The 27,636-nt window shown below is 50.4% G+C and overlaps 2 protein-coding genes and 1 pseudogene across 2 annotated transcripts; all 3 read right to left on the minus strand.

The window, feature by feature from the left end:
- Positions 1-1,372: 1,372 nt before the first annotated feature.
- On the minus strand, positions 1,373-4,835 carry LOC120708192 (annotated as a pseudogene).
- An 8,109-nt stretch (positions 4,836-12,944) lies between these two features.
- On the minus strand, positions 12,945-15,365 carry LOC120708193 (polyphenol oxidase I, chloroplastic-like). Its single transcript, XM_039993319.1, has 2 exons — positions 14,448-15,365; positions 12,945-14,286 (listed from the first exon to the last, which is right to left on the minus strand). The coding sequence occupies exons 1-2, from the start codon at positions 15,321-15,323 to the stop codon at positions 13,402-13,404; spliced, it is 1,761 nt and encodes a 586-aa protein (XP_039849253.1). The 5' UTR covers positions 15,324-15,365; the 3' UTR covers positions 12,945-13,401.
- Positions 15,366-21,059: 5,694 nt separating this feature from the next.
- On the minus strand, positions 21,060-22,414 carry LOC120710763. The gene is made up of 2 exons (XM_039996353.1): positions 21,928-22,414; positions 21,060-21,255 (listed from the first exon to the last, which is right to left on the minus strand). The coding sequence occupies exons 1-2, from the start codon at positions 22,297-22,299 to the stop codon at positions 21,232-21,234; spliced, it is 396 nt and encodes a 131-aa protein (XP_039852287.1). The 5' UTR covers positions 22,300-22,414; the 3' UTR covers positions 21,060-21,231.
- Positions 22,415-27,636: the final 5,222 nt, after the last annotated feature.

A 27,636-nucleotide genomic window follows, 5' to 3' on the forward strand; every position in this document is an offset into this window, starting at 1 on the left:
AAGGAGGTGCCTTTTTCGAGCACTGGGTTGTCATCGAGAGAAGCCATTGAATTCTTCCGACGATCGTTGGCGAAAGGCCCCACGGTGGGCGCCAGCTGTCGGTGTTTTACCATCGGGTTCTCCGAGGGGTATCCCGAGGAGAGTGGTTATGAGTAGGGACTCACCGAGATCAGAACGCGATGGTGCAAGGAACACAAGGATTTAGACAGACTCGGGCCGCTGGAGCGTAATACCCTACGTCCTGTATGGTGGTTTGTATTCCCTCTGGTATTGTTTGATGTCTTGGAGGGGTCCCTGTTCGCCCTTATATTATTTGGGGAAACAGTGTTACATGGAAAGTCCTAGTCGAGTTCTGTTAGGATCCTAGTCCGAGAGGTTCGGCTAGTTCCCGAGACCATCGACTAGTTCTACTCCTATTCGGGTAGATACAAAAAGAGGGAGGGCATAATTATGTACTTTTCCCTACTCTAGGATATTCTGTGCCCGTGGGCAGTCTTGCTGCCCCAGGTCTGACACCGCCGTTGTTTTGGACGTCCGGATCTATAAGATCCCTGGCCCCCGGCACCACTTAAGGGAAGAGTTGAGCTTTACTCTAAGAGCAAGTACATTACTACATGTTAGCGATCTCATAGGTCATCTCATGTATGTCCACATAAAATTTTTGATTAGGTGGTGGAGAGAGTGCAGAGAGAACAAGGTGGTTGTTCCACGAGACAACCGTCTCATAGGCTAAAATTTAGGAGTATGAGACTACTTTTTCACTGTTGTACCAGTAGTTGTTGCCATGCAACTCATAATATTTCTTTTTTCTATGCACAATTATAGAATTATGTATTTACTATAAGATAACTTGTAACTTGTAAGACAACTCATAGCATGTATTGTCTTTTACATCATCTCAAGATTACGTGACAATGCATGAGACCGCTTAGTGTGAACACATCACGGAGTACATATGGCATTAGTAGCAGTTCCAGAAGAGTGATGAAAAATCCTATCACCGCTAATTGATTGGGAAGCAAACGGAACTATATCTTACATTGATCCGTGTCGGAGGGTGGAGGGGTCAAGAGCCCGCATGGGTATCACCCACTACGATTAGGGGAGTTAATGGACCATGACCTTGATGCAATCTTCACGATCCAATTCAGCTCTTAATCATTTTAAACTCAAAAATTATAGAATACGAACCTAGTTCTTTTCGAACCCAATTTTTAAAATGTCTAAACTAAACTTTTAGACTTTTTATATAAATCCTTAAATACGACAATATTCTTACTTGGCTACACATCGATCAGTCATCTGTTTAGTGTTTATACTCAGGTTGTTTACGAATGGATAACTGGCCATATTAATCCTTCCTCAGATTAGCCGCGTGCACATCACCTTGGTGAGGTCCGATAGGATACATTTGCCTGAACATTATTAAGGCTGTTAGCAACGCTAGTGGAAACAAAATGGATGGCCAATGGTGCAACAAATTGATGAGCTGGACGGAACAAAATTAAGCTCGCGCGCCATTTACACATCATGCTACGCCGGTTCCAAAAAAAGGAAGAAAAGAAAAACAGTGGGCGTGCCATCCTCTCAGCAGATGATCCCTGTAAAGATGGGGAACGGCGTCTCGAGCAGCAATCTTCTATGCGACCCCGAAGTTGGCCTTCTCCTGCTGCATCGCCTCCGCGATCTTGGACCACTTGGTTCGGACGGTGATCACCAGCAGCGAGCAGGCTTGGCAGACCAGCCCGCAGATCAGGCCAGCCCACAGACCCTGCAACAAAGTTGATTTCAATCAGGGACCGAAGCGATTCGATTTAACAGCTCAAATCTTCTTCGTTCGAGCAAGTATCAGGCTCCCGGAACTGATCACTGACGGACCGACCGTTTTACCTTGGTGTACTTGAGCCTGAAAGCGAAGAAGATCGCCAGCGGCATGCCGACGAAGTAGAAAGCCACCAGGTTGGTGAGCGCCGCGAGATGCTGCCACCCGCAGCCCCTCGACACGCCTGCCTGCCTGCGTGCGCGGCGATTAGTCATTGCCCTCTTCAAGAGGCATCGACGATCGATCCTAGGCTCCTAGCTGCTGCTACTTCATCCAGCCGTCGATGCCCCGGGGGCTCGATCGATCTCACCTGACAGGACGCCCTGCGCCGAGTCCAGCACGATGGATACTATCAGCAGCGGCGCGATGGCGGCGAACTCCGACACGATCACCGCGCTCCCGCTGTAGAGGCTCGCCCACAGGTCGTGGCAGAGCGCCAGGAACAGGACGAAGGAGATGCCGAGGACAGCTTCAGCGTCACCGACACGGCGTTCTTGGCCCTGTCCACGTTCCCCGCCCCGATCTCGTTCGACACCCGGGTGCTGCGACGTACCAAGCACAAGGCAACGTGAAATGATGTAAAAGAACAGGTGTACGGCCACAGCGGCAGTACATAATAACGTACCTGACAGGCACTGAACCCGTACGTGATCATGTAGGCGATGGTCTCCGTGCTGGTGCTGCACACATTTGGGTGATGATCAGATTGCTTCAAGGCGTGCATTAGCTAATAGCTAGTTTGACGGAACAGCAATTCTAGCAGCTTCGTCAGTCTCGAGATTGCAGGCGACATACATACCAGATGGCGATCAGTGATGTGCTGACTGTGGAATTGGGGAGCAATCCGGCGACCAGGACTCAAAGCTGCAATGGCAATTATATTAATTGTCGCAGCAGGTCAGCAAAAGCTGTGACATCGGCCGCAACAAGAAGTATTCACAAATGAGATGCTTACCAGACCATGATGGCCGACGGCGCGGCGAGCTTCACGGTGGGCAGCACGTATCCGAACGCCTCGGCGGAGAAGCCCTTCCACGTCTCGCTGCAGGCCTCGGACGGAGCGCAGCACGTAGGCGAGCAGCATGAGGCAGGTGGCCCAGAAGGTGACGGAGACGGCGGCGGACGCGCCGGCGACGCCGAGGCCGAGCAAGCCGACGAGCAGGTACGCGAGCGCGACGTGGAGCGCGAACGAGGCGGCGGAGAAGGCGACGAGCGGCAGGACGACGGACTGCGTCTGCAGGTAGCGGAGCAGGCACTGCAGGGCGGCGAAGGCGAAGAGCCCCGGGATCTGGGCGCGGACGAACCCGGCCGCGGCGCGGGACACCCGGGGCTCCTGCCGCAGGAGCAGCAGCGCCGGCTCCGTGAACACCCACAGCGCGGAGACGAGCGCGGAGACGAGCGCGGACGCCGCCGCCGACACGATGAGCGACGACTGCAGGTACAGGCCCAGCCGGCGGTGCAGCCCGGCGCCGTAGGCCTGCCCGCACAGCGTCTCCAGGCCGATCTGGACCATCCATCCGCACGCATTGCGTTACTTCTGTTTCTGTTCTGTCCGCTATCGATCTGGCTAGACTATGGATTGCAAGTACTAGTACCATCTAGTGATGCGATTGCAGGAGCAATTTTCAGGTAGAAACTGGAATTTTCTCTTGTGCAGTTTAATCACCGGTACGCGTGACTGTAGTAGTGTCGTGTGCACGGGCTGTCGCACTGTGTGCCAGTCCGGGCGGCGCCGACCTTGCAAGCCAGCCGCCGAGACGACGCGCGGCGGCGGAACCCCGTGCGGGTAGGCCACGACACGCACATCTCTTGGCGAGTTCCGAATCGATCGGTACCACGCGGCCAGGAGGGCGCGAGGAACGCAGGAAACAGTCGCCATTTTGTTTACTCTTGGGGTTGAGAGGTTCCTTGGTGGAGAACCATTCTTTTAGCGTACTGCGTGGTGCGTACGGTGTACTACATGGCTCAAAAATGGAAACGGCAGTCATCTAGCACGAGAGTTGAATATGTGCAACCGATCGTTTGGGTCCATTATTGACCTGGTAATTATCCATTATTGATAAATTAAGAATATCGAAGGTTGGTGATAAATAATAATATCATATATATCGGAATTCTATCGGTGATAGAGAAAATTTTCGGACAAGATTTAGAGAAAAAAGACTCCCATTTGTGTAGAAAATGAACGTAGATTTTTTTTCAAACCATATAGCCTAAAAAACTATACATTTAGGGCATAGGTAGTGAGACATGCTAGAATGTGAAGGGTTGGATGGTGGAATAAAAGCAAACGAATGATTTAGGGTTATAAGATACATGCTCTTTTTACTCGTTATAGTGGGTAAAAAGTATGTGCACAAACTTATAGGTTAGTCAAATGGCCTGTTGAATTTAAAATACTTATATTTTTTGGTGATAAACTAATTCTATCGGGGCTCACGGGTAAAACAGAAATATTGAGATTATTGGGAATCTATCGGTGATAGAGTGAACCATCCATTGCCGGTTGTGAAACAAAGCATGATGCAGAAGGGGGTGTGAGGACTCACGACGAAGGCGTATCCGGTGACGGTGACGGTGACCCATGAGTTGCCGAGCGTGGCGCCGGCGAGTTGGACGTCGCCGAGGTGGCCGGAGAACATGACGGGCACTAGCGGGATGCCGTAGTAGAACATGTTCGTGAGGATCATCGGCCCCGAGAAGCGCAGCTGCGCCCACGCCTCCTCCGTGTCCACCACGCGGCCGAGCCACGACGGGCACCGCCGCCGCTCCTGCTGGTGGCCGTCGTCGGCTGGGCGGGAGCCCAGCAGCGGAGCCGCCGAAGACATGGCGCCGGCGGACGAGGGGGATGGAACGAGCTGCGCGGGGGCTAAGCTAGCTGCGGTGGAGTGCGGGGTGGTAGGCTCTGGTGGCGCCCGCTCGCGGGTCGCGGCCGACGAGCTTGCGTGTCGATAGCCAGTGTCTTCGAGTGTCTCCTCGCGTCGCGCGAGCGAGCGCTTTCTAGTCACCGCGTTCGAAGGCGTAATAATATCCCCAGCACAGCAGGGACGAGGACGGGGCAGGGCTGTGAGCATATGATCGTGGCCACAAGTCCACAAACGAGGGGCATGTCACATGGCAAAAATAGCATGGGCACTGTTTAGTTTCCAACTCATAAACCCGTCAACATAAAAAAAATGTCACATCAAATGTTTCGACACATACATGAAATACTAAATGAAGTCTATTTATAAAACTTTTTGCATGGATAGTCTGTAAATCGCGAGACGAATCTAATGAGCCTACTTAATCCATGATTTGCAACAGTGATGCTACAGTAACCATCTGCTAATTATTGATCAATCATGAATTAATTAGCATCGTTAGATTCGTCTCGCGATTTACAACCCTTCTGTGCAAAAAGTTTTATAAATAGATTTCATTTAGTACTTCAAATTAATAAAACTAGCAAGGTGGCCCGCGCAAATAGCGCGGGTATCGAGCTTTTCTACTAACCTTTGGTATCTTTTTAAAATTGAAAAATAAATAAATTTTGTTTTGTTGTTTCGAGACCAAGTAAATTCTTAGACAATTGAAGTCATATCAAGGTAAATCAAGGCTAGGGTAACCTCAGAATAATTAAGGTCATTAAATCATCATAAAATTCAGTGATATTTATTCTTTTGTTTTTTCAACTAATGTGATAATTTCTCTAAATTATCTTATTATTTAAAACTTATTTTTATTTATTTGTTGTACTCAACGAAGGTCTCGTCGGCACGTCTATTTTTATGAACTATTTAAAGTCTTTCTAATTTCAAGATCTAATCAACCTAAACATTTTTCCATAGATCAATTTATTAGTTCACATAGATCGAAGTATTTATAAGCATTTTCAAAAAAAATATTAGGATTCCAATTTTTTCTCATTACTAAACCACCATTCATTTAGTGTAATGCTTTTTGCAATGCCAATCTAAATAGCATAATACAGACTCGCAACTCTTGTGCTCAAAGCTTTTCCCATCCATATTCTCTTCCTACCCTTTCTACTATAGCTCATCCAGGTCCCATCGCTTCAGGCCCCTTCCTCTTCTCTTCCGACGTCTCGGCGGTGGAGAAGAGGGAGGTGGGCTGGTTCCTTTCTCCTAGTGTATATGTTGGTATATTATCTATGGTCTGTTGTATTCGAATAGGTTTTCTTTGGCCGTGTGCCACCGCTCCCCTACATCTGTGGCCATTTCCGATGCGAATGGTGTCATCATCGTCTTCTCCATTGTGGTGGCTGCAGGATGAAACCAAATAAAATTTCCTTCTCTCCTTCTTGTTTCTTTTGCTCCGCCCGGCCACATCTCCTCATCGTTCTCTGTTTTCTCGGCTCCGCATGGTTCTGTTCTGCCAGTTCCTCCTCCTTCCTCTTCTCTCTCCTTTCTCTTGCTTCCAGGTTTCTACCTGAATATGCTTGTTTTATTTTTTATTTTAGTTAGTCATCACCGTAGATCTGCTTGCTCGTGTTGCGGATTTGCCTATGTTCTTCATATGAATGAATTTATGTGGTCTTTGCTTACTAATTTTTGTTGTGATTTCGGTTTGCTTCACCTCTTTTCTTGCAACTTTTCTTATTGAAGCAGCCTTGAGCCTTTTTCTCTCCAGGTTCTCATGGATCTCAACCGTTTGTTGTGTTGGAAGCCTTCCCATAGATTTAAGGACTTTGCTTATCTTCTCGCTGGCGCCGTTTTCATCTGCATCCTTGGGTCGGAGGTGTTGGTCTTCGTCAATGGGATCTTCTTCCTCTTCAAGCCTCCTAGCAAGCTTCAACGACACTGGCCCAAGCATCATTATGGGCCAGTTTGGATGTCGGTTCCTCTAGTAGCCTTCAAGGCGAGCTTCATGGTAGTGATGACAATGTTTTGCAGCTTATTTATGGATTCATCTAGGTTTGCGGTTCTGTGATGTGTGGAGGTGTTAATGTGTGTCTGGCCATTTGACCGGGTTTGTAATTGGCTCCTCTTTGAGGTGCCTTTATATAAGATCACAACTTCTATAATATATGTTATATGTTTATTTTCTTAAAAAAGTAGCATAATACAGTCAATCCTCATCTTCATCAATTTCTTTTCATTATTAGATGAGGTTGCGACTTGACACATCTGGTGTCTACAGGTTATGCTTCCCCTATCATCTAATTATACTTTGCAACAATGAAGTGTTGTCTAATGTTTAATTTTTTATGGAGTTTTATTAAATGTAGATCAATAGCTCATTGAAAATTTATCTATTTACTAATCATACTTAGCGTAGACTCCTTGGTCATATCCTAATTTTCTTAATCCTTTTAGTTCTGAAATTATCTATTTATTAGTTGTATTTGATATTCACCCTTAAGTTTTCTTCTTTTTCTAATTCCAAATTTATCTATTTGTTAATCATACTCAGTATGGACTCTTTGGTCACATATCCTAATTTTTCTTAATTTAATTCCAAAATGAGCTATTTATTAATTGTATTTGATATGGACTCTTAAGTTACTCTATATCGTTAGCTAATCATATTCAATATGTACTATTTTATCACGGGCTAATTTTTCTATTATTTTATTATGAATTTAGGTATTCCAATCATATTCATCATGTACTCTTTGATCAAGTCATAATTGTTTTTTTAATACCAAATTTAGCTAGTTATCAAGGACTCTTAATTATTAATCAGATTTGATATGGACTCTATAAGTTAGTTTACATCGTTAGATCTTCATAAAATCCAATAACATATATTTTTCTCCTTTTTAGATAATTTTGAGTAATTTTAGACCCTCTCGGCAGACATGGTGACTTCTAACACTGAATCCGTTGTCGCCTTTTGCCTTGTTATTGGTCTTGAAGTTACATTAGGGTTTTCGTCATCTTTAATCTACAAATTTGCTAGCTACTTCCAGTAATGTCATGTCATGTCATTCCCCTTGTGCTTGCAAACGGAAAGCGTTGAAGGTGGCCAGTGATATAAGGATAATAAATAGGAAGATACATGATGCTAAGTTTTTTTATGAACTTTGCCAGTTTGTTAGGTTGGTTGGGTGAAGTTGTTCACTCGGTGCGAGTATTTGACTCAGTATGGATGCTTGTATTTTCTTTAAATTTATGCTAGGCATTAGCAATGATATCTTAAGCGTGCACAGCAAGTCTCCTAAAGTAACTTTTCTTAATCTCAAGATCAATCGGCTCAGTCTTTCCGAGAGTGCACATAGAGTAGTGTCAAGTGCATATTCGTAGAATTAATTAATCGTGAGCATATGTGTGCATCTGTGCTTTTACTTTGTTTTATAAAATTATTTAAAAAGGAGAGGGATATTACACCAAAGAGTATGTCCATATTAATTTGGTATTTCCTATTAGAATTAGACTTTATTAGTTTTTCTAATGTGAAAAGGACTCGGACTCCATCTTTCCGTAGTCATGTCTCCGTTCAGGTTTAAAGAAAAAAAGGAAAGTTGACATCATAAAACATGTCTGATCCATTTCTAATTAGGCGCAAATAAAAGAGGAAACATTAAAAAAGGGCATTCCTGTTTTTTTAGCAAATCAAGGTCAGGTCGATCAGTTCTGACCCCTGACCAACGCTGGACATAAATATGCTCACCATCGTCAATAAATAAATGTTTACTCTATAACTATATTCATTACTTTATTATTTCATACGAAATTATGTATAACCAAAGTTGTTTCAGCTGCAGCTGGAGCCCTGCCTAACTAGATCTAACTCGATAGCCTACGAATCTACGATACATAACAAATTATTCAAATCAGTCGCTGTAATTGCAAAAAAAATTTGCGTTCCAACTAAACACGGCCATGTCTCGGCTCCCTCGTGGTACAGGACAGGAGCAAACAGTCAACACACAGAGGACCAGCGCGGTGTCCCGTGTCGCTGTGGGCTGTGGCTCCCCACCTGTTCATCAGCTGTCTGTCGCACCGGGCCCTGACGTACCTCACGTGCACGCACCAGCTTTGGTCGCGGCGACCTCGACAGTCGACACGCCGGCCCTGGAAACCGTACGCCGCGCCGTCAATTGAATCTGGACCGGGTCGGCGCCAGCCGCACCACACGTGCTGCACGCGAGCCGGCTGAGACGGGCATCCCCTCTCGTGTTACATGCACGGGCGTATCTATACAGAGAGAGAGAGAGCAGAGAGCTAGTACGCGCCTACGCTGGCGGCCGGCCGGCCTGACTTCGTAATCGTACTGGTAGGCGTACTCTCGTGTTACACGCACGGGGGCGTATCTATACACGGTTGGTCATTTCTCCCGGCGCGCGCGCAGCCATCATGACCACCGTGTAAAACCGGCAACACGAGCTCCATGCGCGCGCCGCGCGGCCGCGCCGTAGTCTCGTCCCCGTCCCCGGTGCCGGCCCTCCCGCGTCGGAGCCTCACAGCAGAGATCTGCCGCTCGATGGGTCGCCGCCAACTCGCGTTCCGCCGCGGGCGGGGGCCCCCGGTTCAGGGACAAGGCGGTACACGACGACACGGAGAAGCTACGACCGCTCGAAATGGTTTTCAAAAGACGTAGGCTGCTAGCGCCCTGTTGGTCCACGTGGGTAGCGTCGTTTTATGCACGCTCCTATCCGAGTATGCATGGCAAACGATTGAACCGGGCGCATATTCCCATCCGAAACATTCGGATGGGAAGCTCGACCTCGCATAGCACACCCATGTACACTGAACAGGGTGGTTATTTGGCACGAGCTCAGACTGACTCCAACAATGTAAAGGAAAACGCGACAGGCATTCCCGAGTTTGCATTGCTCACAGTGTTTGCCTCACGCACGCAAAAACTCCAGTCTCCAACAGCGCGGAGGCAAAATCCCGTCGCCACCCCATCCCTCTCCTGAAGCTGCCGCCGGCGGTGGGCCGTAGGAGGCGCACGGTGTCCGCCCCCTCCCCTCCTCCCGCCGGTGTACGCGGTTGCGCGGCCGACACGGTGGCGGTGCTGCCGCCCCCTCCCCTCCTCCCGCCGATGTCTGCGGGCGGCGTACACCTCGATGAGCCGCCGGCGCGACGCCGTAGAGGAGGAGGCAAGGTCGGCGCCGCCGGTGTGGGATACCGAGGGGCAGAGCTGGCCCGCCCAAGGCCGCGGCGGCGCGGCGGCGCTGCCCGTGCGCGAAGCTCGCCCGCAGACCACGGCTGGCAGCGCTCCGTGCGCGGGACGGCAGCCGAGCGGCGCGCCATGGCCGTCGCGCCGAAGGAGGAGGTGGCCGGCGGCCGAGGGAGTAGCGAAGGGTCCTCCGTGGCCGTCGCCTGGCCTGCACGTCGTGCGGGGAAGAGGTAGGCCCCAGGGAAGGAGGAAGGCCCCCGGAGCGGATCCGCCATGGCCGCCGCGAGCTTTGCCATGCCGGCCGCCACGAGCTGCTCCGCCGAGGGAGGGGGCGGCGCGGCCCTGCTCACCATGGCTCGATCTGCCGCCGGCATGAGGCTCGATCTGTCGCCGGCATGAGGGTCCATCTGCTCGCCATGGCCGGATCCGCGCGCCATGGCGACCTCCGGCTGTATCCGCGCGCCATGGCCGCCGCCGGCCCGCACCCATGGCCGTTGTTCCGCGCGCGCTCGAGGCCGTTCCGTGCACGCTCGTCGTCGTCCTGCGCGCGCTCGGCCGCCGTCCCGCGCATGCCTAGGGATGAGGAGGGCGGCTCGGCGATGGGTGAGGAGAGCTGTGGCTGGGGGCGAGAGAGAAGCGGCGGCAGGCAGGCGAGGCGAGGCGAGGCGGAGAGGAGAGCCCCGCAGCAAGAATGCGTCGGAGGAGAGAGGGAGCGCATTTTTCCATCGCCTCTCTCCTCCGGAGCAGTTTGCCTCTCCGTTTGCGTTTCTTTGTTGGAGACGGTTCCCCATGCTACAGTAGCCCTGGGTGAGGCAAAAATGGAATTGCCTCTCCCGATGCCTCACCTGTTGGCCTCAGTCTCAGGCCTTCTTTAGGTTTCTTCAAAATTTCAAAACTTACAAGATTCGCTATCACATCAAATTTTTTAATACATGCATGAAGTATTCAATATAGCTAAACAAAATAACTAATTACATAGTTTGTTTATAATTTGTGAGATGAATCTTTTAAATCTAGTTAACTCATGGCGGGACAATAATTACCAAATACTCTCTCCGTACCCATAAAACTTGACATTTAGTACAACGACACGGTCTCCAAAACACAACTTTGACCACTTGTTATTATAAAAAATATTTATGAAAAAGTGGTATATGTATATTTTTATGAAAATATTTTTCAAGACAAATCTATTCATATAATTTTCACATTTGCAAACTCAACAGCTTAAAAGTTATTGATGATTTATATTCCCAATGTTTGACCCAAGTCTTGTCCAAAACGTCAAGTTTTATAGGTATGGAGGGAGTACAAACAAAAATACTACAATGTTTTACACTCAAAACTTTATGCATCTAAACAAGACCTCACTCTTTCTCTCTGCTCAAACCCCATGATTTTTCTTCTATTGAGAGTTCGTTGAGAGCACATAAAATTTTGCTGTCCGCTGTCAGGTTGCACCGTACCAGCTGAGGTTAAAATGGACATCGATCCGTGACTTCTCGCGCTACGTAGTGATCATATTTCTCCACGCCGCCATCTTGTGTTCACGTTCCACTCTTCCTATATCTGTTGTCGAGAATAGGGCTGGAAAAAAAGCTCGAGGCTCGCGAGCCGGCTCGGGCTCGAGGTGGCTCGGCTCGGCTCGAGCCAGCTCGCGAGCCTCATGCGAGCCGAGCCGAGCCTATTTCTCTGGCTCGTAAAAACTCCGAGCTAAGCCGAGCCAGCTCGGTCAGGCTCGCGAGCCGGCTCGCGAGCTCGGCCCAACATGGCTCAAGCCGGCCCAGAAGGCAAATCCTACCTTATTCCTTACCTCCTCCAATCGGCACGGAGTCATGGTCTCAAGGACGCAGGAGATATGCATCATGTCATGTTTGAACTTGTCATTTTTCCATTGCATAATATATATATATATTGATCTTGGATGATGCAAATGATGTAAATATGGCTAAAACGTTGTATTGCTGTCCAAGTACGGCAGCTCTCGAGCCGGCTCGCGAGCCTCATACGAGCGGAGCCGAGCCTCATCGGCCAGCTCGTTCGAAGGCCGAGCCGAGCCTGGCTCGGCTCGCTCATGTGCCGAGCCACACCGAGCCGAGCCGAGCCTGGCTCGGCTCGGCTCGTTTCCAGCCCTAGTCGAGGACTCGAGGGATCCACCACTCTTATCCTCCCTATTTTCCCTCCATCATTTGGGGGTCTTTTACTCCAAACCACTGAAACTATGTGTCTTTACTGGAAGACACTATAATTCTATATGCATCTTTGCTAGGAAACAATATGACCTATAAAATAATATTTCCATCCAAATAGAATAAAGCACTAACATCTGCACAACTTGTATAGATAAAAAAATTGATCCAAAAACTTCACATTGAATGTTTGGACACATGCATAGAGTATTAAAATATGGATAAAATAAAAAACTAATTGCACAGTTCGCGTGTAAATTGCGAGACGAATTTTTTAGCCTAATTGCCATGATTTGACTGTGATGATACAGTAAACATTTGTCAGTTTACAGATGGAATCTGTCATTTGTTTTATTATCAGTATTTGTATGTTTCAAAAACTTTACGCGTAAAGAATTAAACAAAGAGCAAAAGATATTTTTTAATGGTGCCGAGCAGCAAAATTTGCCACTAGCAGGCCAATTGATTTCTGACTTCCAAGGACAGTTGTGCCACCATGTGTCAGTGTGTGCGCAATGCGTGCAGCGCGCCAGCGCATATGTGTGGGCTTTGGGGGTTCAATGCTCAGCGTCTCTGGACCTTGGGCCCACCGCTCGGCATCCAATGAAGGACCAAAGACTTGCACGCAGGTTGCTGCTCGCCTGCTCCTTTGCTGCGCACTGCCTCGTTGATCATTGGTTGAAGGAATGAATGTGATGGTGTGCGAACCAAACAGTATCGTCATTCGTCAATGCCAGTTTTCCCCTCTCTTTTCAAACTTCAGGGCGTGCTATATTCTCGGGATCCTTCTATAACCTCCTAGCTCGGAAGTAAGGTCGATGGCATTTGTAGCACATAGTCGATAGATCGTGGGTGATCTTGGGTTGCAAGACAGGAGATTCCCATGTCATCAGTCTTTTATTCACTTTTGTACCTGATTTTCACACATTTTTTTACAATACTCCTATTTTGTAAGGACAGAGACGAGTGAAGTACTGAAGTGCACTTCGATTCTGTTCACAGCAACTGGCCAACAGTATTTTTTTCTCACACCAAACCAGCACCAGCTAACAGCCACCAGCCAGCCAGCAGTATTTTTCTCTAACAACAAATCAGCACCAGCCACCAGCGAACAGAGCCGTATGACTACATGCCCGCCACCCCCCCTTTTTTTTATTTCTATTAGTCAACTAGCTATCATTTTACCCGTCTATAAACTCTAAAACTAGCCATGCAAAAATGCGCAGGCCAGTCAGCTTCTTCTTAAAAATATCCGGCAGTTTATTGGTATCATGCCCCGTGTCTGTTCAGTGCTCACGCTGCCTGCAGGAATCCAATTAATCACTCCGCCATGTACACGATCTTCAGGCCTCCGATCCTGACCTTCCCTCTCACCGGCACCAACGTCACCGTCACCTTGTCGTCCCCTCCGGCTCCGAGGTCTTCCAGCAGCTCGCCCAGCGCCACCGTCATGCTGGTCCGTACCACCGTTCCCTCCTTGCCGGGGTGCTTCAGGGTCGCAAAGCTGCCGGCCATCTCCCTCCCTCCCAGCGGGACCTTGTGGTACTCCCTCGCGTTCACGTACACGTCGAACCTGACGAAGTCCGCGGCGTCCGCCTCGATGCCCTCGACCACCAGCACCTCCTCCTCCTGCTGCTGCGCCTGCTTCTCCTGCAGGCTCCGGCGCAGCCGCGGCGCGCTCGGCGGCGGCCGCCTCACCTCCGCGGTCACCGCCGCGTCGAGGGACACCGGGAAGCTGACGGACGCCAGCGGGGCGCCCCTGGGGTTCACGCCGGGGGTGGCGGGCGGCCGCGCGTTGAGCCACGGGAGGCCGACGCCGGCGTACGCGTAGCGGAGCTTGTCGATGTCGAGCACGTCGCGGACGGTGATGCGCACGAGGCGGGCCTCCTCGTCGTAGAGGAGGAAGGACGAGTCGAGCCAGTCCGGGTCGGCGAAGTCGGCGCGGCGCCGCCGGGCGCCGACGATGCCGCGCCAGGACTCCCAGAGGCGGTCGATGTTGGCGTGGTGCGGGTAGAAGATGGGGTCGCGGCCGGCGGAGTAGTAGACGCCCATGTTCTCGGCGTTGGGGCGCGAGTTGTCGCCGGTCCAGATGTGCATCGAGTTGTGCGGGATCCACTCTACCGTACCCGGACCTGGCATCTCCGGGTCGCCGGCGCGGTAGGGCTGCCCGAGGAAGAGGGAGGGCAACGTCGCGCCGCTGATCATCTGATAGTTTCAACAGAAAAAAAAGACTTGTTGATCACTTGGCTTGCATTTGTATTGTCACTTGTTAGGCGATCGACCGGCTTAACCGAAACTGAAAGCAGATAACTTTTTCTAAAAGAAAAACAAATAAAAAAGTAGTAGATGAAGACAGAGGAGTCCACCTGTTTATACATGACCCGAAAGTTGTGCAGGATCTGCTGCTCGTCGGTCAGGTTCTTCTCCCCTCCCTCTCCAAGGGAGTAGTCGAGTTCCGCGACCTTGGGCGGCGCGTGGCTGGGCTCCCGTATCGGGTCGTACAGCGGCGACGCCTCGTCGGCGAACACCTCGGGGATCCCCATCCCCTCGGGGATGTCCCATGCCCAGACGGGCAGCGCGAAGCCGGGGTCCCCCAGCAGCTTGGCCGCGATGCGCTCGAAGAAGTAGAGGTAGGCGCGGTGGAAGGGGAAGAAGAGCCAGGAGAAGTGGATCTGCACGCCCAGGTCCGGGCGCCCCGCCTGGCGGTGCGCGCCGGTGCAGTAAGCGCAGTGGACGTTGGCCTGCTGGTAGAAGCTCCGCGGGTCCGACCGGGGCAGCGCCTTCATCAGCGCCACCGCGCGCGCGTACTTGGCCATGTACTCCGCGCCGACGGCGTGCACCGGCCGCCGCGTCCGGAGCGGCCCCGCGGGGTCCGGGAGCGTGAAGTTGACGGGCGCCGACGCGGACGCCGGCGGGCAGCACTGCAGGGGCGGGAGCGCGTCCGGCGGGAACTTGCCCCTGACGCACCGCTGGTCGGTCACGATGGGTCCTCCCGCGGCGCCGCTGCCGGTCCCGTTGGCGCGCTGCTGGGGCAGCAATGGAGCGCCGCCGGAGGCGTCGCCGCCGGCGCAGGAGAGGAGGTACGGGTCGAGGCCCGTGGCGGCGAGGATGCTCCTCGACAGCGAGCGTGCGCACGGGCCCGTGGCGCGAGGGAGCAGGGCGGTAGCCGCGGCGGCGGCGAGGGCGCAGAGGAGGACGCGGAGCGCGAGCAGGGCACGGTTGCTGCCACCGCCTGCCGCCATGGCGTCTCCGCTCTAGCGCGCTCGTTGCTCTGCAGGGCCGGCTCTTGGGCCATGCGGCGGAGGCGACCGCCGGGGGCCCAACAACTAATATACAGTATCCTACCTGTACATGTCAGCATGCTAGGCAGTCGTCGTGCGACTGTGCGAGACGAGGGTCCTGCGCAGGGTTAACCATTTCGTTTTCGTTGCAAATCCCGGTGATTAGCGGAAACGAAATTTCGTTCCGAAATTTCGGTAAATTTCGGCGAATTTCGGTGACTTTTGGCCGAAATTTTTTGAATTTTGAATTTTCAAACGAAATTTTCCGAAAAATACCGAAATTTTTTTCCCCGGTAAGTAACGAAAACGAAATTTTTCGCCGAATTTCGGCGAAATTTCGCCGAAATTTCAAACCCTGGTCCTGCGCACTAGCTCCTACCCCTGATCGTCGTCACCCTGCTGTGCCTGCAACCTTCAAGGTCCTGCGTCCCTGCCCGATCCTGTGCTCGCTTGCTCGTTGCTCCCGTCGCCACGTCGATGTTCCTTTCTTCGTGATTGTTGATTGGTAATTCCTATTAAATATGCTTTATCTAGTGTCTTAGATATTTAGTTCTTTCCAATTCCAGCCGAGGTAGCGAGTTAGTGACCATAACTTGCTTTCTAACTGGGTCTTAGATGTTTCCCAAGAAACAATTGTCACGTGCTCAGATATCTTGGACAACATTGATCTAGATACGATTCTTAATGATTTTGCATCAAGAAATGCACGAAGGAGCCTTTTTGTGAAGGACTGAAATATTGTTGATGAAGTCACGGGGTTTAGCTATTATTTGAGGTAATCATACTCGTTTTATTTTCTACTCTTTTGGTTTGTATTATAGACATTGTTCTTCAAAAATTATATATAATATTAGTATTATTATCTATTTTATTATGTTAAAAAAATTATTTAATCTAAGGAGCCCTAAAGCGTGGCTCGCTCCGGGGCACTCAGAATCCTAGAGCCGGCCCTGTTGCTCTGGCAGGCTGGCACTTTGCAGCAATGGTGTGGACAGAGAGGGACAGCGCTTAAGCCCATGGATTTATCACACCGTGTACTCCATGCGTATGATGGGGCGGCTAGCTCCGAGAGGGCGAAACGCGTGTGATCGCAACCTACCACAAGCTAGATCGGCCTCTCGCTCTGAAATGGTACATGAATCTGTGGCTGCGGACAGCGTATGGCCAATCGCTCGACATTTGGCTGTTCCTACCTACGTGCCTCGTGGTTTTGGTTGCTGCAACTGCAGAACACGTTTGTACGTGGCCTGTTCGGTTGTCATATTGCCAACGTTTTTCACGAAACCAAAAAGGACATCTTGCCAGCGTGGTGCCTCGGTCTGGGGGCTAGCGCTACACTGCACCTGCATCTGCATGTATGCATAATGCATGCGTGCCCTACCTCGGCTCCTCAGCTCTCTCTCGGCGCCTCGGTGGGAACATGTAGGGCCAGAGGGCTGCTCCGGGCAATCCAAGCCGCGACTAGGAGCCCCTAGGAGCTCAAAGTACTCCATTTTTCTCCGTTAGCCTAATTTTAATAGGAATGTTACGAGAGTATCATAAATATTAAATTTGCTAACATGTACCAATAATAAAAAATGAAAGAAGACATGAGTATCATAAAATATGATAGGAGTGTCATCACCATAATACTACACTGACACAGTTCTTAAAATTTTGTGTCGATGACACTCCCAATGAGAGGCTGTCGATCTCTCGACACACTTCACTAACGACGACGTACTGCTAGCCTTCCAGCGTAAAGATAAAAGAATTAGAAAGACTAACCCTAAAAAAAATACTCCCTCCCTTCCAAATTATAAGTCATTCCAATAATTTTGGAGAATCAAAATTTTTCAAATTTGACCAAATTTATATGACAAGATAATAACATTTATGATACCAGATTTTTTGTTAGCTATATTTTTATAGTGCACCTATTTGATGCTATATATAAATCTTTATATTTTTTATAATTTTGGTCAAATTTTGAGATAGTTTGACTCTTCAAAATTTTTAAAATGATTTATAATTTGGAACGGATGGAGTATAGAAAGACTACAGAATTGGCCTTGTTTGGTTCGGTTCAAGCGCTATGAACAGTAAACTTTGACCACTAATTACGGTGTCAAACAAAGTCAGTTCACAAAACCAACTTCAGAACCCCCGCGCTAGTGACCCTGAAGAATCTAATGATGTCTTTGACCACGCGATTAGATGAAGATTACTGTAGCATCACTGTAACAAATCATCGATTAATTACCGCCGTTAGATTCATCGCGAAAAGTTACACTCATCCCTAAAAAGGTTTTGCAAATAAACTTTATTTAGTACTTCATGCATGCGAGATTCTTTTTTCGGGTTGCGTGCGTGCTAATTTCCTAGCACAGCCAAACAAGGCCAATAGGGGATCATGGGAACACTGATTTTTTTCTTTCTATTGAGAACAGGGAGTTTGAAAAAAACCTGTCGCCATTGCATGCTGCGGCCGCCCCTGGGGTTTGATGAGGACGGAGCGACGAAATAGATCCATCTGAAAATTGAGCAGAACAATGACTAGAAATTCCATCCGTGACACATGGCACTTGTAAGGCTGCGTTATCAATTACATTGAAAGTAATTAAGAATGCTACTATTAGACCGTTTGAGTAAATTTTGAGCTACTATACGGCAAAGGAAAAGTCAGCAAGAGATGCACGTCTGACTTTAATCACGGCAAGGTATTTTTTTACATATATTTGAAAATAGTATTGTCGGGTGGTAAACTCAGTCGGGTGGCAGAATGCACCCGTCTAAGCCCTGAGGGAGAATGAACTCGGGGGTAGCTAGGATTTGTCCGATCTAGAAGCAAGAACACGATGAACACAGAATGTTTAGAGTGGTTTGGGCCGCCGGAGCGTAATACCCTACTTTCACTGTGTGTTGTATTGCCTGTGCTCACAAGAGATTGCTCGAGAGTGGTTCCAGCTGGTGAGCTGAGAGTGTGAGGGAGAGAGTGCGAGTCCACTTGTCCTTAGACTAGCATGTGCTCCACTTTCATAGTCAAAGGGAGGCACGTACATAGTCATTGGGACCCCGACAGGTGGGCACAATGTGGATGTATTTAAATAACATAGTGCCTAGCGCTATTATGGTGCTACGCCTGAGGAAGATCTTATTCCGGGATTTCGCTGCCTCGTCCGTATGGATGTACTGACCAGCGCAGATCCTCTGACCGGCGTGGTCTTGCCCTGTCATGTTGGTGCGGCGCTTGCAGCTAGCCGGGTAGGCTGCGCCACGCATGCTGTTCATGTCGCGTAGCTTGCGGCGTAGGCGGCATGATGGAAAAGGTTGTGCCATCGTATCCATTTAATGCGGCAGACTAACGTACACCGCGTGCGCGGCGCTTGCGGCTGCACTGTGCATCTTGGTAATATGCGACCAATAGTGGAATTTGGCAAAGGCTGCCCCGTGCACCTTGGGTGGGCGAGTCTTCCGGCGGAAGACTCGCGCCTGCGCCCGCGCTAGCGGTAGTGGGGCACGTGGCAGCTCCGGACCCCTCATGGGCGGAGTGCTGGCGCGTGCGCTTAGGAGGTCTGGGAGACACGTGGAGGTCCCGGAGCCACCAGGGGAGGTCCGTGCCTCCGGCCGCTGGTGCTGAGAATCCCTCCTCGGGGGACACGTGGTGACACCGGACCCTTCCCCGAGCAGGGGGGCGGGTCCGGGGCCGTTGGTCTGGTGAGGTGGAGCCCGGACAGCAGGGGTCCGACTGCTCAGCTCCTTGGCGCGCAGTTGCGGATAACTACACGAGTCCTGTCTTCCTGCAGTAGGAGTAGGTATCCCTGCTCCAGGGTACCGACAGTGGCCCCCGGGCCCACCTCGGGAGAGACTACGAACCCGCAGGTGAGGCCACTATTGTGACCTAGCTCCGAATAACTTGAAGCTTCCAGCGCTCGACTGTGCGCTTTGCAGGAGTCTTCTCCGGCTTCAACCATCCATCGGGTTTCTCGCTGCCTCATCACATCGCAACGGCTTACTGACTCATTGCCCCCCACATACAGTGGTACACCTAGTCACGCGAGTGATGCTCGGCATTGTTGCGGCCGGGGTAAATGGAATTTTTACCACCAGCGCAGCTCCTGAAAATTCTATTCTTGCCAGCGCTTCGTGCGCGCACATCAGCTCAGTTTCCGCCTCGCTTAGTGCACGGGCGACGGTTCGGATCCCGCTTTTTCACACCTTCACTTGTTACCCGTGTCTCTTGATAGGTGGGCCTGGGCCCCCCGTCATGGACTAGGCATCTAACTCTAGGCATGAGTGTCGCTTGACTTCCAGCGACGGTTTCGGGGTGCGCCGGATTGGTCAGGCTTTATTAAAGGACCGTGCCACTGAACACGGCTTCCTTTTCGCATTCGCCTTCTTCCTTCCAAGCCTTTGCGCCCCTTTGCTTTCGAGCCTCCTCGCCCCTTGCTATTCTGCGCAGATTGTTCCTCGCCTCCACAGCAAAATGGTGTCCCTCGTCCGTCCCCGCCGTTTCCAGACCGAGGCGGAACTAGACGTGGTGCGCCGCTGCTTGGGTGGAGTCCACGGGAGACCGCCTGGGGAATTCGAGCGGGCTCGGTTCCCCTCCGTGATCTGCGCACCAGGGAATTTGTGCTGTTTGTTTCGCACATTTCCACCGGCGTGGGGCTGTCGATTTCTTCGTTCTTCCTGCTGCTGCTGGAGGATTTCGGCCACCAGCTCCAGCATCTCACGCCCCACTCCATCCTCCTGACGTCGATCTTCTTCCACCTATGCGAGATGTTCGTGGGGGTGCGGCCCTGCGTCATCCTCTTCCGCTACTTCTTGGTCCTGGTGAAGTCCGGGAAGAGCAAGGATGAAGTCGGGGCGTACTACTTCCAGACAAGGAACGATCTGCAGACACCCTACATCCCCAGCCTCACTGGCGGAAAGTGGGAGGATTGGCACAGAGAGTGGGTGATCGTTACCACCGACGCCAACGAGCGCCTCGTCATGCCGATCGAGGGGCCCACCTCCGACCGCCAGTCCTGGAGGGCCAAGCCGTCCCTGCCGTCGGAGTTTGACCCCGTGCTGAGCAAGATTAGGACGCTGGCGGAGAGCGGACTCACCTCGCTGCACGTGCTCGGGGACTTCCTGAAGCGCCGGATCGCCCCTCTGAAGCAGCGGCCGCGTCCTGCCTGGAGCTTCACCGGACTCCAAGACTGTAGCAGGACCCACCGCGGGGAGGGCAGCGATCTGACCCATGAAGGCCTGGAGGTCGTGGTGCGGGCGGTGACGGGGGAGATCTTCGTCCCGGAGCACCTGATCCTCCCTCAGGGCGTCGTTCCCCTCTGCGAGGACTCGAGCCTGAGGGCTGCGGTGCTGGCCACTCTGCCGACCCTTGACGACGGCGTTCTGGCACCGCGCCAAACGGGAGGCGACCCCAACCGCGGCATCCAGATCCCCAGCGCGACTGGGGACCTGGCCCAGACTGGCGCCACGAGGTCCGACCTTTCTGTCAAGGGCAAGCAGGCCGTGGCTGGTAGCTCCGCTCCAAGTGGTCCCAGCCCGGGCCGAAGCAGCTCCGGCGCTCCGCCGGTGGAGGTGAGCCGGCGCAGGTTGCACCGTAGCGACGGGACCCCAGTTATGGAGCCCGCCGCAAAGCGTCAGAGGGCCGCTGAGGACGCGGGCCAGGGTAGCTCCCGGCAGCGGCGGAGCCAGGAAATAAAAATAGGGGGCTGAAGTTTAAAGGAATTTTTTTAGAACCTTAACATACCCTATCAACAATATATTAGTCTAAAATCATGAGCACTAACCAGTTAATCTTGAGCAGAAAGACAAATCTGGTTTTTTATCCATACCAAACTATGAAACCAAAAGATGATGTGATCTCCATTACAACACTACTCCATTATGCTTCTTCATTAGCAGCAACCTGCAGAAAGCAAAATAAAATTTGTGACAAGGTAAATAATATCTTCACAAAACTATGAAATTAGAAGAGATTTAAGCATACCACTATATTCTTTTGAGTCAGTAGCATACGACGTTTTTTCATGGCTTCAAACCGTTGTATGATTTTTTCATTAGTGATGCTTCTAAATATTTCCTTCTCGACATAGCATATCATCAAATCATTGAGCCATTAATCCCCCATTTTGTTACGCAAATCTGTCTTTATAAGAGACATAGCTGAAAAGACCCTCTCAACTGAAGCAGTTGCCACCGGAAGTATCAGTGTTAGTTCAATGAGCCGATAAACCAATGGATAAGATGTATTCATTTTGGTCTTGACCATAATTTCAGCAACCTTTGAAAGTTCTGTGCATCCAAGAAATTCTTTGTTGTTTCAAACACGGACGTGGAATTCTTTAAGTTCACTTGGTAACATCAAAATATGGCCGACATAGAAATCTTCAGCATATATTTCAGCTAGTCTCACTAATTTATCCACATCAAAGCTAGAGAAGGAGTTCCTTGGGTTAAGTGCGGCCATGCACACTAACAACTCTGAACTAACCTCACTAAATCGATGATTCATCTTTGTCAAAATGGCATCGATGGCCGCAAGAAAAATCTCAACATGGTAGAAATGCATATTTGTTACCTTTTGCCTTCTACGTGCAGATGTCCCTCTAGCATTGACTTCCTTATCCATATTTGGCACTTTAATCTGATTTTTATCACAGAAGGACTTCACTCTTTTGAATAAAGGCTCCCGTCCATTGTCTCTTGTATCCTGCAAGCGTTCTTTCACATCCATGATCAAATGCATTGCTTCAACAATATCTTGATCCTTTCTTTGCAAAGCACGTGACAGATTATCTGTAATGCTCAATAACTCTATCATCAAATGCAGGATGAACACAAAATCAAAGGTTTCCATTTTACCAATTAAACCAAAGGCACCACCATTACATGTTGGTTTAATGGAATCTTTCTTCACAATCTCAAGCACCTCCAAGATAGCCTCCCACATTACCAAAATACGGAGCAATGTTTTAAGATGTGAGCCCCATCTAGTATCTCCAGGCCTAGCAAGACTACTTTCTTGGTTCAAACCTCTTCCAGTGGCAATCTCACAATTCTCTACCTTTTCTTACAATTTATCATGATGTTTTGCAAGCAATACATCCTTTATCATACATGATGCACCCACCGTATTGACTATCAAAGGAACATAGTTAAAAAAAATCTGCAATAGCTGGAGTTGAAGTTGAAACAGCGACAACCACTAATTGCAATTGATGGGCAAAGCAAAGCACATAGAAAGCATATGGATTTTCATTACGAATCAATTTCTGGACACCATTAAATTCACCTCTCATATTGGAAGCACCATCATAACCTTGCCCACGAAGCTTAGAGATGCTTAACTTGTGGCTAGAAATCATGCTGAGCAAAGCTTCTTTCAATGCAACTGATGTACATTTCTCAATGTGTTTTAGTCCAAGAAACCTTTCCATCACCTTTCCTTCATCATTTACAAACCTTAGAATCATAGCCATTTGCTCCTTTATAGAAACATCTCGAGACTCATCAATAAGCACTGAGAATTTCCTACCATGAATCTCATCCAAAATCACGGCTGTGACTTCCTCTGCACAAGCTTTTGTAATATCCTTCTGTATATCTGGCGATAACATTTGACAATTTTTATAATCATTATTATATGCATCTTTCACTGTTTCAACCTTGTCTTTGTACCAATCAATCATCTCTCTATATGTACCCTTGTTGAGGGAAGTAGATGACTCATCATGTCCACGGAAAGCATCAGCTTGCATTATGAGAAATCTTGCAACATCTATAGAAGATGTTAAGCGAATCTTGTATCGACTTTCTTCCTCCTTAGTGTGCTTTTCAAATTTTCTAGCCACATTTGTCCTTTGATTCATAAAGTCATCACAGTTCAACCTTGAATTGCAAAGAGATTGAGAAGCAGCATGTTTATCAAATTTTTCCAAAGCCTTTTTCCATTGCTCGTAACCAATATTTGCAAAGACATTACTACTAAATTTTTCAGGCTTTCCCGTCTGAAAGAAGAGATAACAATAAAAGCAAAATGCTTCATCCTTTGCTTCACTATACTCCAACCAATCATATTTCCCAAACCAATGGTGCTGAAAAGATCTCCATTCACCACTTTGCCATTTACGAGGATATGTAAAACCAAGAGCTTGTTGAGTTGGACCCCTCAAAACATATGCCCTCTTAACTTGATCTCTAATCTCAGATGGATAATCATCAATTGGTTTGCGCAATCCAGGATCACTAATGATATCCGAGCATCGAAACTCTACTATGAGCATTTTTGGTTGTCTTGTGTTATCATTAGTCTCTAGAGGAGTACTACTGCCACTGCTTGAAAAATAGGTGAGCAGTGTCCTCTTCGACATCTTGCAATTCTAGGCATTATTGATAATGAATGGATTAATAATTGAACGATTGAATCATTGACATACATATAAAAAAAATAGATGCAGCAGGCGTAAATGTCAGACTCCATTTAGGAATTTACCTTTCTTGAATTTCTTCAAAGGATCCCAGCTTTGGCTAATTGGCTTGGCTGAATGGCTGTGCAGCCTGCTGCACGCCTGCTGCAGGCCTGCAGGGCCCACACTGCCACACCACTGCACCTGCTGCACGCAGCACGCCTGCTGCAGCCTGCAGGGCTTCGCCGGCCAGCCGCGCAGCTGCGCAGGCCAGAGCGCAAGGCGCTCGGCGCCCCAACCCCCAGGCTCAGCGGCTCTGCTCCTCGGCCGCACGGCCCAGCGCACACGTGGCCTCACCTTGCGCCCGCGCGCGCCGCGCGCCTTGCGCTCGCTCGTGCCGTGTGCCTGCTTCCGCGCCGGCGCCGCAGCGTTCCGCGCCACCGCTCACCCCTCCGCGACGAGCCTGCAGAGGTAGAGCTAGGGATTTGGCCGGTCGATTGGGGAATGGAATTTCCGTGTGAATGGAGAGGGAATGGATGGCCGGTTGATCGGGTGGGCTCTCGGTGCTGGAATTGGGCTTCAACAATTTGGGCCAAAACTAAAAATGGGTGGGCCTTTTGCTCTGGCTGGCCCAACAACGGAGATGGTGGTCGTCTTCAACGTTGAGCCCCCCCATTCCTCAGCCACGGCATCTAAAATTTGGAGGGGGGCAGAGGGGAGGATCCATGGATCCCAGGGCACTAGGGGGGCTCGAGCCCCCCCCCAGCACCCCCACTAAATCCGCCACTGGCTCCCGGGCCCCCGGCTCACGCGGGACCCCTGGTGTAGCTGCGCCGCCACCACCACCGCCGGGAGGTGCCTCTCCCTGTTGGTAGCAGCAGCATCAACAACAACCTCCACCACCACTGCCGCCACAAGGGCAGCAGCAGCAGCCACGAGGTGCGCCTCCGCCACCGCCGCCGGAGCAGCAAGAGCGATCGCCGCATCGGACGGCGCCCTCGTCTCAGCAGCAGACAGCGCCACCACCACCTCCGTCGCCACGGCAGCAAGAGCAGCTGGGGCTGCAGGATGATCTAGTGCCACCGCCACCGCCACCACCGTAGCAGTAGGATCCGGCGCCACCGCCGCCACGGCAGCAGCGGTCGCCCAGCCTCCGTGTACGCTGGAGACCCGGCGCTTCGGGGTAAGTGTACTTCCGTTCACTCCCCTTATTCCCGGTGCTTCGCTTTTTGCTGAAGAGTTTCTTCTCATCGTTTGCCAGGGCCTCTCGCCCAGGCAGCTCTTCCGCCGCCCCTGCTTCATCAGGTGCCAGCTCCGGTGCCAGGCATGGTTTCCCACAGCAGGCTGCTGAACTAGGCGTCGCTGGTTCGTCAACCCCGACTGGCTCCAGCTCGACACCCCGAACCACCGAGGGGGTTCCAGCGGGGGTCCTGGCGACCGGAGCCTCGGCGGCAACGGTGGAAGTGGCGGCGGAAGTGGGAACCTCGGATGCGGCGATGTAACACCACAAGTGTTAATCACCGATAATTAAATTAATCATGGTCATTAGTTCCAGAAATCACGCTACAAATCACTAAACCAAAATTTGTTCTAGTTAGCTGGGCCAGACCGGTCTGACCGGTCGGGGCAACCGGTCTGACCGATCGGATTTGGGTCAACCGTTTTGGGCCCACAATATTGAAATCACTCTCTCTCTCTCTCACACACACAACTCAGTTCAATCCTTACCACGCCAGCTCTCTCCCTCTCTCGAGCTCCCATTCCCCCCCCCCCAAGCCCTCACTCCCAAATCCCTCACCCCGAATCCATTCCAAGGCTTGGGGAGCTTCAAATCGGAGTCAAGGATCATCCTCTCCATATCCTCCTCCCCGAGGTGATGTGGAATCTCCAGTTCTCGTGGAGGAGAGTCCCTTTTCAAGGTAAACAAGCTAGGGTTGGTTCGATCTCCTTTTCTAGGTGATCTTAGGTGATTCCCTCTGGTCAAACACCTCCAATGGCACCCTGGAACTAGTTCCTAGAAGGATATTGGATCTAGTGGGCGATTTTCGCCGCACCAAGGATTCCAGCTTTTGGTCTGGGTTGGACCGGTCTGACCGGTCGTAGGGAGCGGTCTGACCGGTGTCATGGTTATGTAAGTAGGACCGGTCTGACCGGTAGGAGGGACCGGTCTGACTGGTGGGGGTCCGGACAGTCCGGCCATGTGTTCGGATACTCCGGGTTTGTGGTAGTCTGGACATTCCGGGTTTAGGTCCGGATTCTCCGGACTTGGGGGTCCGAATACTCCGAGAGTACGTCCGGATACTCCAGATTTTGGTCCCAAGTTGCACACAGGCCAGACCGGTCTAACCGGTGGGGTATACCGGTCTGACCGGTGTGGCAGTGGCTGAGAGGGGTTAGTGAGGGTTAGTTAGTGCAAATAAGTGAAAACCAATTCGGGTATCGGTTACTTATAATTTTTGCAAATCATGCCTGCATTCCTCATGTCATATGCATGTGCATACGTATAGCAGCCGCGGCAGAGGAGGTGGTGTACAAGGTGGTTGCGGAGCCACCGGAGCCGCTAGAGTAGGCCCAGTAGGAGGAGAGGTGTGAGGCCCCGGCCCAAGGCCAAGTTCACCCCAGTTCTGAGCAGCAGAAGCAGGGCAAGCCCCGGTGCATGTCCTATATTTTAAATTATGATATCTATATATGTTTCTACTACTTGAGCATTACGTTTCAGGAATTGACTTGAACCCTAGATGCATGATCCTTAGGTTCCTTGAGTTGTACTAGCATATTTAGGACGATACAAATGCTATGCTAATAGTTATCGATAGAAGACGAGTGATTCTTGTCACTCGCGAGATATAGGATATTTAGAAGTCGAATAATTTCCGGTTACTCGCGAGATATAAGATATATTTATATTCCAGTACATGAGTATTGAATTTGATGGGTAATGAATGGAAATTGGAGACCGGACGGGGAGTGATGATGATGAATAGGTATGGCAGCAGGACAGGGTTCCTGGGTGCCTTAGTCCCGTCTGAGTCGGTTAAGGACCGGTCGTTGTCGGCAGTGCTGATCGGGTATTGAGCTGTACTAACTGCATGCCGGGAGTAGGAGGTAGTCGAAATCGGTAAGCCGAGTACTGCTTTGCTTCGAAAGTACAGGAACCCGCACCCAACTCCTGGGGCGAGTCGAGTAGTCGCGGAGAATTGGGATGTATATGTTTACTTTTGGTGGTCTCATGTTGAGCTCGGCTGACCATATGTCGTTGGGCTGGTTCCTGTAGTTCGAGGCGGAGAGGGGAAAGGTCGGTGCGTGGGGTCTGACGGGGCTTTTGCGTGCCATGTTGGTTAGGTCCACCTTGCAAGGTTAAATCGAATCGATTCGCCGTGTCTCACAGTCATGAGGGCCTTGATCTCTTTACTGCATCGTAGTCTCATTATAGAATGAGGAGGATATGTATAAATATGACAATGAACACATGGAATTATTATTTGATTGCTCCAACATGTTTGCTATAGTTCATTCATGCAAATATTAGATTAGAGGTAAATTGTATAGAATCTGGAGCTAAAATACTGAAAGTAAGGAATTACTTTAGTCATTTTTCTGCAAAATAACCACCAGCCAAAAGCCATGCATGTCTAGGTATATGGGCTAAGTTATACCCACTGGTCGGGTAAGTCTTGCTGAGTATTAGTTGCTCAGGGATTGTTGCCACCATTCTTTTATTTCAGGGCACACAGACGTAGATTTTTGCCCCTGCTGCGTCAAATTTATCCGCCGGGATGCAGAGGGGTGGGAAGTCGTGGTTCGAGACCCCTAGGTTAGAGAGTGGACAGGTTGCACACTAGAGGGCTGAGTGTGCAGCCCTCTGTCCTGTCTGGACCAGT

This window comes from Panicum virgatum, chromosome 5K, assembly GCF_016808335.1.
Source record: "Panicum virgatum strain AP13 chromosome 5K, P.virgatum_v5, whole genome shotgun sequence".
In the NCBI taxonomy this organism is placed as follows: domain Eukaryota; kingdom Viridiplantae; phylum Streptophyta; class Magnoliopsida; order Poales; family Poaceae; genus Panicum; species Panicum virgatum.